Genomic DNA, 16,163 nt, shown 5'->3' with positions numbered 1-16,163 from the left:
AAAGAGATTTTTGTTCAGAAAACCTTTAATCGTTAATAGAATTAGTAGTATGACATATTTCAATAAATATTTAGATATATACAGATACAGCAGAAACGGTACATTCTTTTTTTCTCTTCAAATTGCTTCACATTTTTTTGTACAAGCCAAAATATCTGCCATTGTATTTATATTCATGCAAAATATTGTTTCTCAGATTAATGAAAAATAAAAAGGATTTGCTGAACTTTTCTTTTTTTTTTTTTATCCTGCTTCGATGTGCACTTTCGGATTATAAGCTTCATAATGAGCATCGTCATTTTTGCAAATCAAACGGGTGCACTTTGTGCCAATACACAATAGAAGCAAGTAAAGCAAAATTAAGGCCATTCCAACTTGTGCAAAGAAAATAAATAAATAAATATAATAATCATAATAATAATGTTTCCTTTAGTTCACAGCAGTTCAGGAGTCACTGTATTTTTCCTTCTCCCTCAGGGCATCGGATTGTACAATACATACAATAAAATACAAGAGAATCAAACAAAACCCCAAAAACCAATAGAATCATTAATCATCGACAAATCAAACCATGCTACTTTAAAATCCAGTTCAGAACCTAAGGATTTATAAACTTCCCAAAAACACATCTTTCATTGTTCGGTCCGAACGCATCACATCGCACCGTAATGCAATACAAACCCAGTTTCTATGTCACGTTATGAACCCCTCCCTCCCCCAACCCGTACAGTATAACAATGATTAATACAATGATGTGAGGCCTATGACCAAGCTCTAAAATTACTATGATACACACAACACCCACGCCTGAGGATAAGGGTATGAATCATGTAAAATGGTAGTTGAATGCATGATATGCTTATAGGTCCTCGTTTTTCAGTTGCATATTCAACCCCCATATGGCACGAGAAGATCTGTATGTAAGCTCTAGAAAATGGACGACTGCTGTTGGCAGAGAGGCTGATGGACAGGAGAGCTTCTCACTTATTCCAGATGCAACGTCTATGGCACGGAAGGAAACATCGTATTTAGACTGAGCCGGCTGACGCTCCCCAGTCGGATTTAGGCCGTGATCAGAGAGGAGGCGACAAACTGAGAACCAAAGGTGTTTTCTGTTATTAATGTCCCTCTGCAGCTCTGCAGGGACTCGAGATGGTCCTCGTTTATATTCAACAACAATCTATATTACTCTCTTGTTTAGCAACCATTTATTTTGGCATTTGCAATGAAATCGCAGGAGGCTGCTTCCATCCTGAACTCCTTAGCATCCCTAAAGCTGCCGTTGGTTTTTACGGAGCCCCTAAAGTCCAACAAGTATATCGATTTTTTAAATCTCTCACAAGATAAGAATCTCTACTAAAACTAAAACTAAGTCACCTTTTGGGACTCTGAAAGATGAACTTATGTTGAGTACTTGCAATGATGCGCTACATATAGTAAATATATGAGTACGTAAGTAAAAAAATTTTGCTTTTTAACTTTTTAAGTGCCTTGTCTGCTCCTCTCACGTTTTGCTACATTGCGTCTGCGTACGTTAGCGTCAGAGTCCACGCAGCTAGCAAGATACGTTTGGCATTTTTGGAAAAACTTTAGAAAGACTTTTTGCTGGAGCGTTAGCTGCGGTGCTAGCATGACAGAAGGGTGTAATTTGGCCAAACAAAGAAATCTGTTTCTTTGCACACATTTCGTATCACGCAAGCTACATAGCATGTTAGCTAGCTTCGCTACGTGCTCTGTGGAAACTCCCCCTAAGTGCTACATGTTCTCTACTTAAAGCTAATCTAATAAAGCAAATAAAGCATAAACGAAGCATCCTAGGTGATCATGGCCTTGTTTTACATCACTGTATCTGTGAAGGATTTACTGAATTAAATGCATAGTTTTTGCGATGAAGCGTATTCTATGGCACGTCCACTTTAAAGTTAAAACCTGTTGGAATGTGGAGCATGTGCGTGGCATAGCCCTTCGGATCCGTCTTACACAAAGTAAAGTAGTTTCAATTTAGGATCTCCAATACACACATGTTGACACCAGATGAAGTCTCAATGTGTAACCTTTACTTGTATAACATGTTTTACAAGTAAACATTGTGTAAGTATAAAATGTATAGGGATGAATGGATAGGTAGATGACTTTTTTTAAATAAAAATAACCAGCTTTGATTTAAAAAATAAGGAAATACAAGAATGTCGAGGGAAAATGCATACATGTTCCATATCAAAATATGCCTATATATATATATTATCATTGTATTTATATATCTGAAGTTAGTCTGGCGAACCCCAATACTGCATCTGGTAATCGTATTAAAAACTTAATATGATTTCACATCCTGCAGAAAATCTTGCCCCACAACAGCAGCAAAAGGCAACGATAAGTACGTCAAATCAGCGAGGAATACAAAAACACATCTTTGGTTTTTGCTTCAAAACCAAGTTGGACTGGGGCTTAAACATTTAGACAAGTTGTATGTATATATATATATATATATATATATATATATATATATATATATATAGTTGTATGTGATGCTCAGGTCGAAATAAAACACTGCACTTTTATTGTGAAGTTAAATATGTTTAAATTAGCCGACGTCCTCATGCAGGAGTTTGACTCTTCACAGACAGGATGGTCAAAGAGTTGCAGTGAAGTGTAAACATGGTGCGGTAAATATATAGTTCATCAATTTGGAAAATATAATTATTCACTTTCTTTCATGAAGATGAAAAGAATGATAAATATGGAGCTGAGAATCTATTCGCCTCGGGCTGAACAAATTTGCAATAAGAATACAATAGATCTTAGAGGAAGGATAACTTTTCTTAAGTTTGTCTTGCTTTGCTACTATAATGGAAAATGTCTTTCCTCACATTAAAGTTTGAATTTGTGAAATTATGCATATTTTACAACACGAACAGGGAAAATATGAAGCAACCGAAAAACGCTTTCATCTACTTACAGACGGGCTCAGAGGTTCGGCTCAATCTGTTTGCTGCAGATTTCTACTTCAGAACCTTTTTTCCATCCAGTAATCTGCATGCATTAAGTGAAAGTCGCTGGGAAGTTTTATCACTTTATGTTCACCAACAAGCTTCAACGTTTGTTTAGCAGTTAGAAGTGGGACGGTTAGAAAACGGTGTTTTTTTAAATGGAGTTGCTGAAAGAAAGGCTAAATCATAATTGCATATACTGATCATTGCATAGAGAAGCCTGGTACAAAGTAAAAGAGATAAACAAGTCATCTGATAAATCATCAATCAAACCAAATGACCTGCGTGAAGATTAAATCCCGTCCAACATGGCTTTGGCAAAAATAAATCCTGTCTTTATGCTCATGAGGATGTAGCTTTTCTGAAATGATGACGTTTGCAGCTAAAGTCGTGCGTGTGAATGAGATGGAAATACAGTTAATTAAGGTATAACAGGTGCTATAATCTGTATCATTTACTACATATGTCCTCTCAGCTGGGGATTGGTGGGGTGTCACATTAAGGCGGGGTCAAAGCAAGGAAGCACTAATAAAGATGTAAACATATCTGTGGTTCGGTCCCGATGAACACGACGAGGAAAGCAAACGAGGATCTGCATTTTACCTGTCCAGGATCAATTCGCTTCAGTCCATGAAAACAAACTAATATCTCAGGGATTAAAAAAAACAACCCTGAAGAAGCTCGTGAGGAGACGTCACTCGATACGACGACCGACGTCAAACCATCCGCCTTCCTCTTCACGAGAAGGTCGGAGCTGCAGAGCGCTGCACGGCCACAAGCCACATGTTTACTTGGCACATAAATCAAGAGACGAACCAAAACAACAACAAATGCAAATATGAAATAACTTAAGGACAGGTGGAGGAACACGTTGACCACAGATAAATGACATATTTTGTCTCAGAACCAGCACTGCCCGTACAGTGCGGATTCTTTTTTTCTCTTTTTGTCCAGACGTAGGATTGACAGCGGCAGCAGCGAACCTCAAGTGTCTCTGCACGTTGGAGGTTTCGTGGTGTTGGCGGTGGGGGCGGGGAGGAAAAGCGTTGAGGAGTGCTTGCAATACACATTTGAAGCAAATCTAGATATATAGAATGTGTGATCCGTCGCCTTTTAATGGAAGCACCGATCCGCCTTCCTTTCCTTTTTTTGGGGTGAAAAATCCCTCGTTTCCAGATGCCCGCCTTTGCAAATAAAGTTCTTTTTTTTTCTCTCTCCGCCATTTATGATAGATATATGAGTATATTACACTGTCGTGTGCTTCTCGCACATCCCCACCCCGTCCCGACATCACTTTTTCATATAGAATTATATATCTGTCTCCACACACAAAAGAAAACCCTAAAATCAAACACAAGACCATTTACAAGACTCTCTCGTCTTCTTCCTCTCCAGTCCGTCCACTCCCACAGTTTGTTGGGCGTGCCTGCAAAAGTCTGTGTTTGCTTTTTCATGTTTCATCTTTTCATTAATATATTGCCACATTCATATATCATGCATTTTACTGCATTGCTATTGCACTGGTCCGGATTATTCAGGAGATGTAAAGAGTTGGGATTAGGGGCGAGGAGAGGAGAATAAAGGAAAAAGAAAGCAATAAATATCTGAAATAATGTCTAGTAGGTGTCGGGGGGGGGGGGGCTGAGGGACAAAAAGCAAGTTATCCTCGACCAAAAGAGGAAGAGGATGAAGGAAGAGAACAAGGAAAGGAGGCGTGGTTGACGCGAAAAATAATATCTCCTATTGAAGTCATCTCTCTCTATTTCCTTCTCTCGCTTTGTTTCTCTGCATTCTCCTCTTCGCACTGTTCTCCTCCTCCTCCTCCTCTGCCTCTCGACTACTGCTTGTGGATGTCCTCGCTGCGGATGATCTTGTAAATGATCCAGTAGAAAATGTTAAAAATGAGGAAGACGAGCGGGAAGGCCACGCGGGACACCGTGTCGATGCGTTTGGCCCGGCCGATGAATAGCTTCTTCATCTCCTCGATGCTCCTCTCGGCGGGGGCCGAGGCCGGGGCGTTGTTGTTGTTGCCCTTGATGGCCATGCCGTCTTTGGCCTGCAGGCAGGCGGGGCCCATGCCGTAGCCGGGGAAGCTGAAGCGACCCTCGCCTGTCTCATCCTCCTGCAACACAGGCCAAGACTCAGGCTGTTAGGAACCAGAGAAAGACGTTACTGTTGGAGGTGTGTGTGTTTGTGAATGAGTGTGTGTGTGTGTGTGTGTGTGTGTGTGTGTGTGTGTGTGTGTGTGTGTGTGTGTGTTCAATTTCAGTTCAGTTAATTCAGACATGAAAACCAAATGTTCCAGATGACATGAAGTGAAGATGAAAAGTGTGTGTGCATTAAAGTAGACATTTGTACAGTGTGTGACATCATGATGTCATGGTACTGCTGTTCAAACTAAGAGCAGTTTTCCAATGGTCACAGTGGCCGATCGTCCACAATGGAAGAGCGTGAAGCTGGTTTTACTTTATAAATGTTTCTCATTCTCTCAGTGAAGCTTTAGGATTCACAAGAGAGATGGAAAAGCTTGATATTACATCCATCTTTGACCTACACCCACTCATCCTGTTCATGACAACCAATCACCCGTTTACACCGACAGGCAACTTGTAAACTTACAGAAAGCCCCCAAAACGGAGGATTCATAAATCACCAGCTGAACATTGATCACACCGCTCGTGTCTCGCCTTTTGTAAAAGCCATCAATACGAGATGACGCTGAACACCGAGCGTGTTTATCTCCCCCGTCATGGAGAGAGCAAGGGGGCGAGTCGGGGTTGGTTGAATGGATTGATTGACATGAGCTGTACTCAAGGTTATGGCACAAACGTGCGCCGCGTTTCACAAGAGCACAGTGAGATATTGAAAATGCTATCTGCACCGTCACCCTGACTTTTCATTACAGGAGACACAATGACTTCCTTATCTGGCCCAGAGACTCCACAAACACTGCGATGGGCTGAGAGACACTAAAGGTGTGTGTGTGTGTGTGTGTGTGTGTGTGTGTGTGTGTGTGTGTGTGTGTGTGTGTGTGTGTGTGTGTGTGTGTCTGTGTGTGTGTACAATAAATGAGTACAATAGCAGGCTCTCCAAAGTGCCCTTCAAAGTTAAGACAACAATCATGAAATTAAAAATAAGCAGGAATAAAAAGCCCTCTGATGATCAGGAGTCATCTTTGTTTGGATTCACATTTTTTAATAAAAGATGTCAAAAGATTCATGCATGAATGCGACTTGTGTTCCCTGTGGGCCACTGTGGAAAAGCCTATCAGCGGGGAATCTTTCCAGTGCATTGTGGGTAAGAAAAAAAGGAGCTTTTTGTTATGTGACAACAAGCAGCAACGCAGCCTGAAGCGGGAGGACGTGTTGGCAGCAGGAGAACTTAACGACTGACGCAAAACCTCTGCAGCAACAACAAATCACCCAGCCAGTAAAAAGAAAGGCGACTCGACGCTCCTCTCTCACAGCAGCCTCCAGTCTCCAGCAGTTGGAAAGAGGCAAAATAAATAGTCAATACACCAATATTCTGAAATATCCATCAATAAAATGACAGAGAAGCTGTTAAAAACAATCCTACAATCAGATCCAAGCAGGCCAAAGTGGGCACAGGAGGGACATGTCTTTACTGTGTGTGTGTGTGTGTGTGTGTGTGTGTGTGTGTGTGTGTGTGTGTGTGTGTGTGTGTGTACAGCATTCATATGTGTGTGTGTGTGTATACACATATATATCAATGTGTGCATCTATAGATATGTGAATGTGTGAGTGTTAGACCACCAGGTAGTGATCCATTTTTAGCGCCTCATGTCCCCGTTCTGTCCTTGCATCCACACCAAGCCATCTATTACTGTTAATACACAAACACACACACACTCACACACACACACACACACACACACACACACACACACATACAAAGTGTCTTACACATTAGCCACGATGCTAGTCGACCTCTGCCCGTCCTTCAGTGACGGCGCTAAACTATTACAGATGCTCTGCTTTATTCTCCTTGCCATGTGATTAATGTGGAGGGCGGAGGGACGTGAGGAGGAGGCGCAATGAGGAGGGTGATGGAGGGAGGAGGAGACGTGGTGAGGAAAAGAAAGAGGAGGAGGAGAACAATGAAGGGGGGGGGGGGGGGAGGAGGAAGCCCTGCAGCCTGCCTGACAGACATTGTTCAGGGCACAAAAAGCACCTTACCGCTTCTGATGTCAGAAGCCCCCTGACTGAAACTGTACCTGTGCCCTTGGATGGTCCAGGTGATTCATTACATTCATGCATAATTAGAAATTTCCTCCATTAACGCGGCCTGTACAGTCTGCAGATGGAGGGTTGTGTGGATGGATGGAGGGAAGGACAGAGGAGATAAACAATTGGGGGAATGAAGCTTTGCCCTTTGGGTTGGACAAGGGAGGCAATTTATGGCCTTGCTTTGGGATGCAGCTCACTCCTCTCTCTTCTTGTTCTCCCCTCCATCCTCCTCCCATCATTCTCCTCACAGTCTCAGTATTTAGAAACCTCACAACCCTTTTTTGCACACAGTTTTGCGCGGGATGTCTACAGTGACTGACTCGCAGGTTATTGAAAACATACAACAAACGCAGCATTGATGTCACACACGGCGACAGCTGCGTGTCCAACCTGCTCACATCTCGTCACAACACGGCACCTCGTCTACCGTCAGTTTTGGACGTGCAGGGCTGCCTGTCTTAGAAAAACTTACATGCAACATAAATATGAAACATATTATGGCGGCTCCCCCTCAGTTCGCTAACATTCCTTTAGTTTCATAGTCATTTTGCTCTTTTAATGCTGAATGATTGATTTCCAAGAGACGTATCTCTGCTAAACACTCGGTTACACACAGATCTGTATATTAAATAAACTAATCAATTACTCGTCAACTAAGAATTTCTTTAGTCAAGGTTCAGCCGTCACAAAATATACTAATTGATTGAACATTTGACAGATTTGTCATGTGTCCTGACAACGATGACGGGTCGGTGGAGCTGCACATGACCTCAGTGTTTCCAACATGCGGCTCCAGAGGGTCGGGGGTGGTCTCTGCCCCGCATGTCACTGACACATAATTCATCTTCTTGCCATAATGGGCACAGCGGAGCTCAGAGTAGCTCTTCTCAAATGCAGGGTTTGTACTTCCAAGACAAATTTAGGATGGCTCACCATCATCTTGGACTTTTGTAGTGTGAAAATATCTTACATTTGCACGAGGTGAATAGTCTTTGTTTGTTCATGACACGTTCTGTAAAGACTTTTAGATACAGCTCTTGGAGAGATTGGGGAAAAGGAGGAGAGAAGGACATTAGATGAAGGAGTGGCGAGAGACAGGAAGTCAAACTAAAGGTAGAGACAAGCTGCAAATTAAGACAGGAAGAGAAAGTGAGAAGCATAAACACAAGAGAAGAGAATGCAAGAGATGGAGAAAGGGAAAGAGATGGAGAGAAAGAGATGGAGGGAGAGAAAGAGATGGAGGGAAAGAGATGGAGAGAAAGAGATGGAGAAGAGATGGAGGGAGGAAAGAGATGGAGGGAAAGAGATGGAGGGAGGGAAAGAGATGGAGAGAAAGAGATGGAGAGAAAGAGATGGAGAGAAAGAGATGGAGGGAGGGAAAGAGATGGAGGGAGGGAAAGAGATGGAGGGAGGGAAAGAGATGGAGGGAAAGAGATGGAGGGAGAGAAAGAGATGGAGGGAGGGAAAGAGATGGAGGGAGGGAAAGAGATGGAGAGAGAAAGAGATGGAGGGAGAGAAAGAGATGGAGGGAGGGAAAGAGATGGAGGGAGGGAAAGAGATGGAGAGAAAGAGATGGAGGGAGAGAAAGAGATGGAGGGAGGGAAAGAGATGGAGGGAGGGAAAGAGATGGAGGGAGGGAAAGAGATGGAGAGAAAGAGATGGAGGGAGAGAAAGAGATGGAGGGAGGGAAAGAGATGGAGGGAGGGAAAGAGATGGAGAGAAAGAGATGGAGAGAAAGAGATGGAGAGAAAGAGATGAGGGAGAGAAAGAGATGGAGAGAAAGAGATGGAGGGAGGGAAAGAGATGGAGGGAGGGAAAGAGATGGAGAGAAAGAGATGGAGGGAGAGAAAGAGATGGAGGGAGAGAAAGAGATGGAGGGAAAGAGATGGAGAGAAGAGATGGAGGGAGAGAGGGAGGGAAAGAGATGGAGAGAAAGAGATGAGAGAAAGAGATGGAGGGAGAGAAAGAGATGGAGGGAAAGAGATGGAGAGAAAGAGATGGAGAGAAAGAGATGGAGAGAAAGAGATGGAGGGAGGGAAAGAGATGGAGGGAGAGAAGACAAGGAAAAAGGAAGGAGAAGAGAGCAAGAGGACGTCTTGGCGAACTCATCCATGAGGTTTTCCTCTTCCGATTGAAGCATTTATATCTCTTCCTCTGCTGATGTGATTAATCGAGCAGATTAGCAGGAAGCAGAATCCAAACTGCGTCAGGCCTGCGATCCTCCGCCATCTCCTCTGCAAATATTACCCTTGGATACTTGTTTTAGAGACCCGCATTTACATACAACACGATTCGGAAAGGTGTCGGCCTCAACTACCGCCGGCATCAGTCTCTCCTGAACGAGGCTGGAGGAGGAATTCCTTGGCTTGCGTTCCGCTTTATGATTTCCCCCCAGAAGCAATTCCAGCCGAGCAAAGGGGAAGGAAATATATTATAAATTTGCCTTTGCTGATCCATTTTCTGGCGGATTCATTTGAAACCGTCCTCCACCCTCCCCCCCCCTGTTCTCTCCTCTGCATCTCTCCTCCATTGAGGCCATTTGAGGCTTTTTAGGACGTTTCAGTATCAATATGTCAGCGTTGAGTGGATTCTGTGCAGTGGAGAGGAATGTCTGAGTAGATGTGAGTTGATTCTTTTTAGATTCATATGAACAGATACTCATATTTGAAGCTCCTCAAACTATGTGTTAATTTTCTTTACATTTGTGTTTTGAAGTTGTGTTGGATTGATCTCAGCCGGGAGGCTAATCTTCACATATCAGAATATGTCCACTTGTGATTGGATTTTGCATTTGATTGTATCTTAACTGTGACACACGTGTGTGTGTGTGTGTGTGTGTGCCCAGTGATCCAGTGATCCAGTGATCCAGTGATCAGGACCGAGGACATTTCTCAAGCTTTTCTTTAGCAAATCAGCCACTGTTAGCTTATTTAGCATTTTATATAGAAAGTCTAAAGAAAGGTTTTTTAGAAAGTTAAAAGGTGCTCAGAAGTTGTTGTCCATTACCGAAGACAACACGTATCATGTTTAAGCTTTTCAGACTGATTGTTGTCTGGTAGATATTGTCTGGCTGAGGCTGCTGGAGTAAAGACGAGCTTCGAAACACAGAAGGACGAGACGAGACCTATAGTTCTGCTCGACCAGGCAAATAAAGTGCCTTGCTAATGAGCCTGTAGGGAAAGGTAACCGGTTCCTAGTTGTCGCGCTTCTGTGACTATTGATCGCTCTTATCGATGCTTTCTGACAGTTCTGCGCATGTGCAATGACGTAACGCCGTATGCAAGATGTGTTTCAGTGGCTTTGGGACCAGAGAGAATAAAACATGAAGAAAAAGGGCCAAGATGCCACCGACGTCAGCGTCTCAGTGACTCCCAGCAGCGATTCTGTTTTGGAGGTAACACCAGGGTCTATCTGCAGATAGTTTCTTTGTGCCATTTGACTACAATGTTGTGTTTGATTCTCCAGCCAGGGATCCATCCCTGCTTTTCTCTCTCTCCTCCTCGGTTGCATTAAAACATGGTGTGTTAATGTCTCTCGCTCATCAAGCCGCTGACCTGGAATGATTATCCACATGATCTGCTGCACCCTTCCTTCCTCTCGCTCCTCTTTCTCTTTCAGTCCCAGCATTTGATCTGAATAACATTTCAGGGAAGCCACGGCACTTTCTGCTTCATGCATTAAATCTGATGTTTAAATGTCAATTAGGGTTCACTTGAGCTTAATGTGGGGTTAAATCTACCCTTTGATGTCTTATGGGTGTAATGAAGAGAGTTTCCATGTTGACCCTCCACAGAAACACTGGACCATAACTTTAACCATTTACTTTGGCTTTAATTAACGGTTAGTAAAGTCACAATGTTTAAAATAATACATTAAATGTAAAGATGTTTGTTATCAATGAAAAGACCAAAACCTCATTATTTAAATCTTTTGGTTTTTATAAAAACTGACTTTTTACAGTTCTATTGTGTATTTAGTGAGAGTGTTCTGAAAAGTGAAGCCAATGCAGATTTGCCTTAAACCTGCATTCTCTCTAACATCCACTGGTTTCAAAAAGAAGTCCGATTGTATAGAAGTCTATGAGAAAATGTTCCAACTTCTCACTTGATATATTTCCTCAGTTAACATTTTCCTAAAGACTTCATGATCTAAATCTCTAGTTTCAAGTCTTCTTCAGCACAGCATGATGCTCATTTAGTCAATTATAATCCATTTAAAGTAAAATGTCAACTCTCGGAGTCTTTGTAAGAACACAGAGAGTCTGATGAGAATTAATGTTTCTAATCCAGGGCATAATAAGGACAAGAGGTCAAAGTATTTCAATATAAATATGGATATTAGCGTAAAGATCTGCAAGGTAATTTGGCTCCAGTGAGTTATATTCAAAACGTCATCAGCGCAAAAGCAGAATGCATGCTGGGTGTAGACAATGAGAGCTTCCACTCTGTCAAACAAGCACTTCTTCTTCTAATCAGGAAACAGTGAGTGTGTTGCTCGGCACCTCACAGCGGACCCGTCAATCAGGAGGTTGAGTTCAGCCCGGGGAGATCACTGATCGCTCCTTAATCCCTGCGCTCTCTTATCTGCCTTTGTTCCAAAAGCTGCAGAACAGCCTGTGAGATCAAGGCGTTTAGAGCAAAACAGCATGTAGAGCCCTGCCCCCCCACACCCCCTCCCGCCCAAAAACACCTAATCACAGCTAACGAGCTGATTATAGTCGATCAATCAGGAAGTCGGTTCGGCTAATAAGGCACTGTCATTCTTAGACAGCGGGATGGCGTGTGCAGTCACTGAGGAGGGGGGGGGGGGGGGGGGGTCATTTCCCTTGGGCCACTTCTCCAAATGTACATCTCTTTTCCCAGAAGGCCGAGTGTGCCAAAAACAGAGCCAACCGCAGGGGAGGAAGCATCTCAAGGCTCCATGTCGCTCTTATTTCGTTGCTCTTGTTGAGGTGAAGGTCGTCTGGCTTTAGTAGCGTTCCACCTCCAGGCTGAACGGTGGGAGGCGCTATGATACTGGATACTCATGCAGCCAGTTATTTGTGATGCATCTGACAGATGCATCTGCGGACAATTCTTCACCAATAATTTATTTTAATGAAATCCTTTCATTCATCTAAAAACACTAATCTGCATTCTGCGCCCTGAACTTCACAGACGCACCGAAGACAGTCCTGATTGAAATGGAGGCGAGAGCCACTAATACTCGACTTCCCTTTGATTTCTAAAGGGGCTCTCTGTTTTTCAGTCTGGAGAGCTTGTCTGTGTTAAACAAGCGAGCTGCTGCCAGGCGGACCTATCCTTCAAGGATGAGTGGCGCTATTGATCTGTTCCCTCTGCAGTTGTTTCTCCCCCCCAGCAGGGGGGGATGTCACTCCACCTCGATGCTCTCCTCCCTCTCCTCTCTAGAGCAGGGCTGCGGTATCTGTCTATCTGATGCCCTCTCGCTCTGTCTTTCTAATTAGACAGACTGTCGGAGCAGGTAGCCTCAGTCCGATTGCTCCCGCTCTTCCTCTCTTTGTCCTGTTCTCTCCGAGCTATCAGTGTGACTAACAAATCAGTAAAGCATCAGGGTAGAAACCACAGAAATCAGCACCACTGGGACTACCTCGCTGCAGCTACCTGCACTGCATCGACAGCTTCAACTCTAACAGTGAAAGACGAGCCGATGTGCAGCGCTGTGTTAGAATCAAAGCAGGGACGGTGGTCGAGCTTTAATTCTGTGTTACATATCAGCACATTTCAGCCAAGCAATCAGATCGATCAAACTCTTTGTGCTGGCAATTCCCTGAAAAGCTCGACGATTGCTTCTGGAAAACACAGAACTAGTTGGCCAGCCTTTTAGTTTCCTTCCAGTATATATATATATATATATATATATATATATATATATATATATACTGGAAGGAATTAAAGGGATATATACAGTATATATATATATATATATATATATACTGTATATATGTAAATGTGTGTATGTGTGTATGTGTGTATGTGTGTATGTATGTGTGCTCTCGCAGCTTCAAAGAGCACTTTAAAAGCAGCACACATGCATCTAATAGTTGCGTAAAAGCCATAAAGCCCTGAAGGACATTCTATACTCAGATTATAGAGACTTCAAACTGTACTCAGCTGCATCTCATAGCTATTCATCACTGCTGTGGCCATAATCACAGTAAACAAATCCCCCGGGGGAAATACTGCTCTAATCCAATACATCCTACCATCCTTACACAATTAGCATACAGGATTGAACATATGTGCTAAGCACGCTGGTAATTCTCAATGACTCGCTGTATGTAATTGCTAACGCCAAGACTGATAGTTAGGCTTTGAACAGAGTGCAAACATGTACGTATAGGTAATCCCCGATGAAACTGAATCTCCATGAGAAGTCACTGTTGCATTTAAAATGCATTCAGGGTGTGACCGCTGTAATGCAATAAATGTATGAGCACCTATATATCCAATGGTGCAACATTGTTCTGCACATAACTTACTTTATTGATACTTGCATATGATGCGCTCGCTAATGCTAGCAACATTGATGTGCTTAAAGAAAAGCAAAGCTGATGAACAAAACTGAAAATTCAAGGAATAATTGAGAGTGAAATGTGCTTTCATACTCCTGCAGATACTCTGACTGTGACAGACGAATGAACACCTGGACACAAAGCCTGTCTGGCAGTCACACCTTTTGTGCCAAGGTTAAACTCTCTGGTGTCTGAGTCAAGCTGCCTCTGTTATGTGTACTTTAAATACTGTCTTTCTTACATTATGATACACTTTTATTTATGTTGGTGTGTTTTGCTGGTATTGTTCTGGACCTTTAACCGCATATGAATTATGTGGACCTCCAAAAACAGCTGTTCTACCAACTATCACCAGGAAACGATTGATATTTGAGAATACTGTAAAACCAGTTCTTTTGGTAAAATTGGTCAAATGAATAGTTCTTGCATACGTCTTATTAAGTTGTGCGTTGGATCACAATCTCTGAAACAAAAACATTTTTCTTTGGTCACCGTTTCTTCTTCACAGTATCTGGAGTGGCAGCTGTAAGATCATATAGTTAACGCTCACACTATATGTGGAGCACAATCCGCCTCCGTCTCAGAACCCTAGCTCTTCTGAGGTTACTCACGTAATATGTTCTTTCTCTCTGCCTAATTTGCTATGCACTCATTCTACCTGAAGCACCTCGCAGCCTCGTGGCCCTTGTGTCAGATGGAACATGGAAGTGAATGTTCAGGCACTTATCCTCAAACGCTTGTTCTTGATCTACTGTGGCTTGGTTTGTACTTCGTTTTAAACATCGCTTGCGTCTGCCAAGTGAATAAATGTAATGTAAATTTAAAATATATGATTAGTGTTTGACAACTAAAGCACTTAAGGTTCGGGTTAGACAGAGGCTGTGGTTACGTTTAAGCAAATATCCATTGGAAGCCTTTGATGTGACGTTAACTCTGGATACACGGCCATCCAGCGCCCCGACCTACACACTACTTCTAATTCAGGAACACACTACTTCTTGCATGAACACTGAACGCTGAAATGTAAATCGTGCATCGCAGATTCATCAAATATGACTGTTCATTTCTTGGGATAATGGGCTGTTACAGTCATTTTTCCTCTCCACCTGTTCCTTTGTGTCTGGACAAAGGAAGGCGAGCGGGCGGTGGACAGCAGCACCACGGCTGCATCTGTAGGGAGGTTTACACGAGCGGCAGGCAGCAGGGATGCTCTGCCGTGAGCTGAACGCTGACTGATATCCCTCTCAGAGACATAATGGAGGTCCGTGGATCACATTAGACTCACATTAGAAGGACTGGCCAGAGAGGTTAATTAAGATTGTGTGACGCCCGAGGACTGCCTCTCTCTCTCTGACTGCGTGTCACCACCGCTGCTGGATTTATTTCGCAGCAGCTGGGATTAATGGTGATGATCTTATTGAGGGTCCACACACTTTTAATAATGAATGTTTCCTTTAGTTTCGTCATTGTGCTTAAAGTAAAATAAAAAGGAGCTGGTTTACGCTTCTGAATGATTCCAACACGTGGAGCACATTATGCAACCCTCTCGGCGAAATCCTGTTTCAAATGCAAATACCTTAAATTCCTCTCTGTGCTTTCTTTGTGTCCTTTTAGTTTCTAGTAGAAAACAGAAATGCTCCGTAATGTTTTGTGGCTGTCCAGGGTTGTGACGAGACAAAGTAGTGCACCAAAGGTGGAACACAAGTATATTAAGTACAGTTTGTAAGTGCTTTGCTTGGTACCTCCATTTAATGCCACTTTAAACTTGTAATCCACTTTTCAGAGGGAAATATTGTGATTGTTTTACTAAAAGCCATTTATTTAACGTCTGTAGTTGCTAGTTTCTTTTTCAGATTAAGACTTTTTATACAAAAACATGTCATGTGATTATAACACACTGGGTATTATTATGGATTACACTAACCAACGGTCCATAAAGTAATCAAACATCATCCTAACATTAAAGTGCTGCTTACATGTTAACATACACAAGCAATGGTACAATTCTATATAGAGACCATCTTACATGGTGCGTACTGTACCTTTAAATACTTATTCTTTACTTTTGTAATTGAGCATGTTCACACTGCAGTATTGTTAGTTTTACTAAAGTGAAGGATCTTCTTTGTTGTCACCTTCCTCTTGTGATTGTTTAACTATAAAGCAAATCAAATGAAAGTAAAATTGTCAGAAAGCTAATAATCACATTTCAGAAACAAAATGTAAAACTATTCCTTTAATGCCTTTCCAAATATAATAACACATCTTTGGATCCTAGCAGGACCGTTTAGTTTTTTTATTAGAGAATCCAAACCTAATTGTCTGACATGGAAATCATTACTTTCCATTTGGATTTCATCTACTTTGAGAAGAAGAACACAGTGTGGTGGTTGA

The 16,163-nt window shown here is 42.5% G+C and overlaps 1 protein-coding gene across 2 annotated transcripts in view; it reads right to left on the bottom strand.

The window, feature by feature from the left end:
• Positions 1 to 154: 154 nt before the first annotated feature.
• glra1 (glycine receptor, alpha 1) overlaps positions 155 to 16,163 on the bottom strand; it is a 106,186-nt gene continuing 90,177 nt past the window's right edge. Inside the window, exon 9 of one of the 2 annotated variants that reach the window (XM_029441532.1) lies at positions 155 to 5,136. In XM_029441532.1, the coding sequence (XP_029297392.1) occupies positions 4,828 to 5,136 (309 nt within the window). In that variant the 3' untranslated portion in view covers positions 155 to 4,827. The remainder of the gene's footprint in view (positions 5,137 to 16,163) is intronic. The other variant, XM_029441533.1, reaches the window with a different exon arrangement.

Source organism: Cottoperca gobio, chromosome 10 (assembly GCF_900634415.1).
Source record: "Cottoperca gobio chromosome 10, fCotGob3.1, whole genome shotgun sequence".
NCBI classification, from domain to species: Eukaryota; Metazoa; Chordata; class Actinopteri; order Perciformes; family Bovichtidae; genus Cottoperca; species Cottoperca gobio.
Note: the sequence above shows the minus strand (reverse complement) of the source record. Positions and strands in the feature narration are given on the sequence as shown.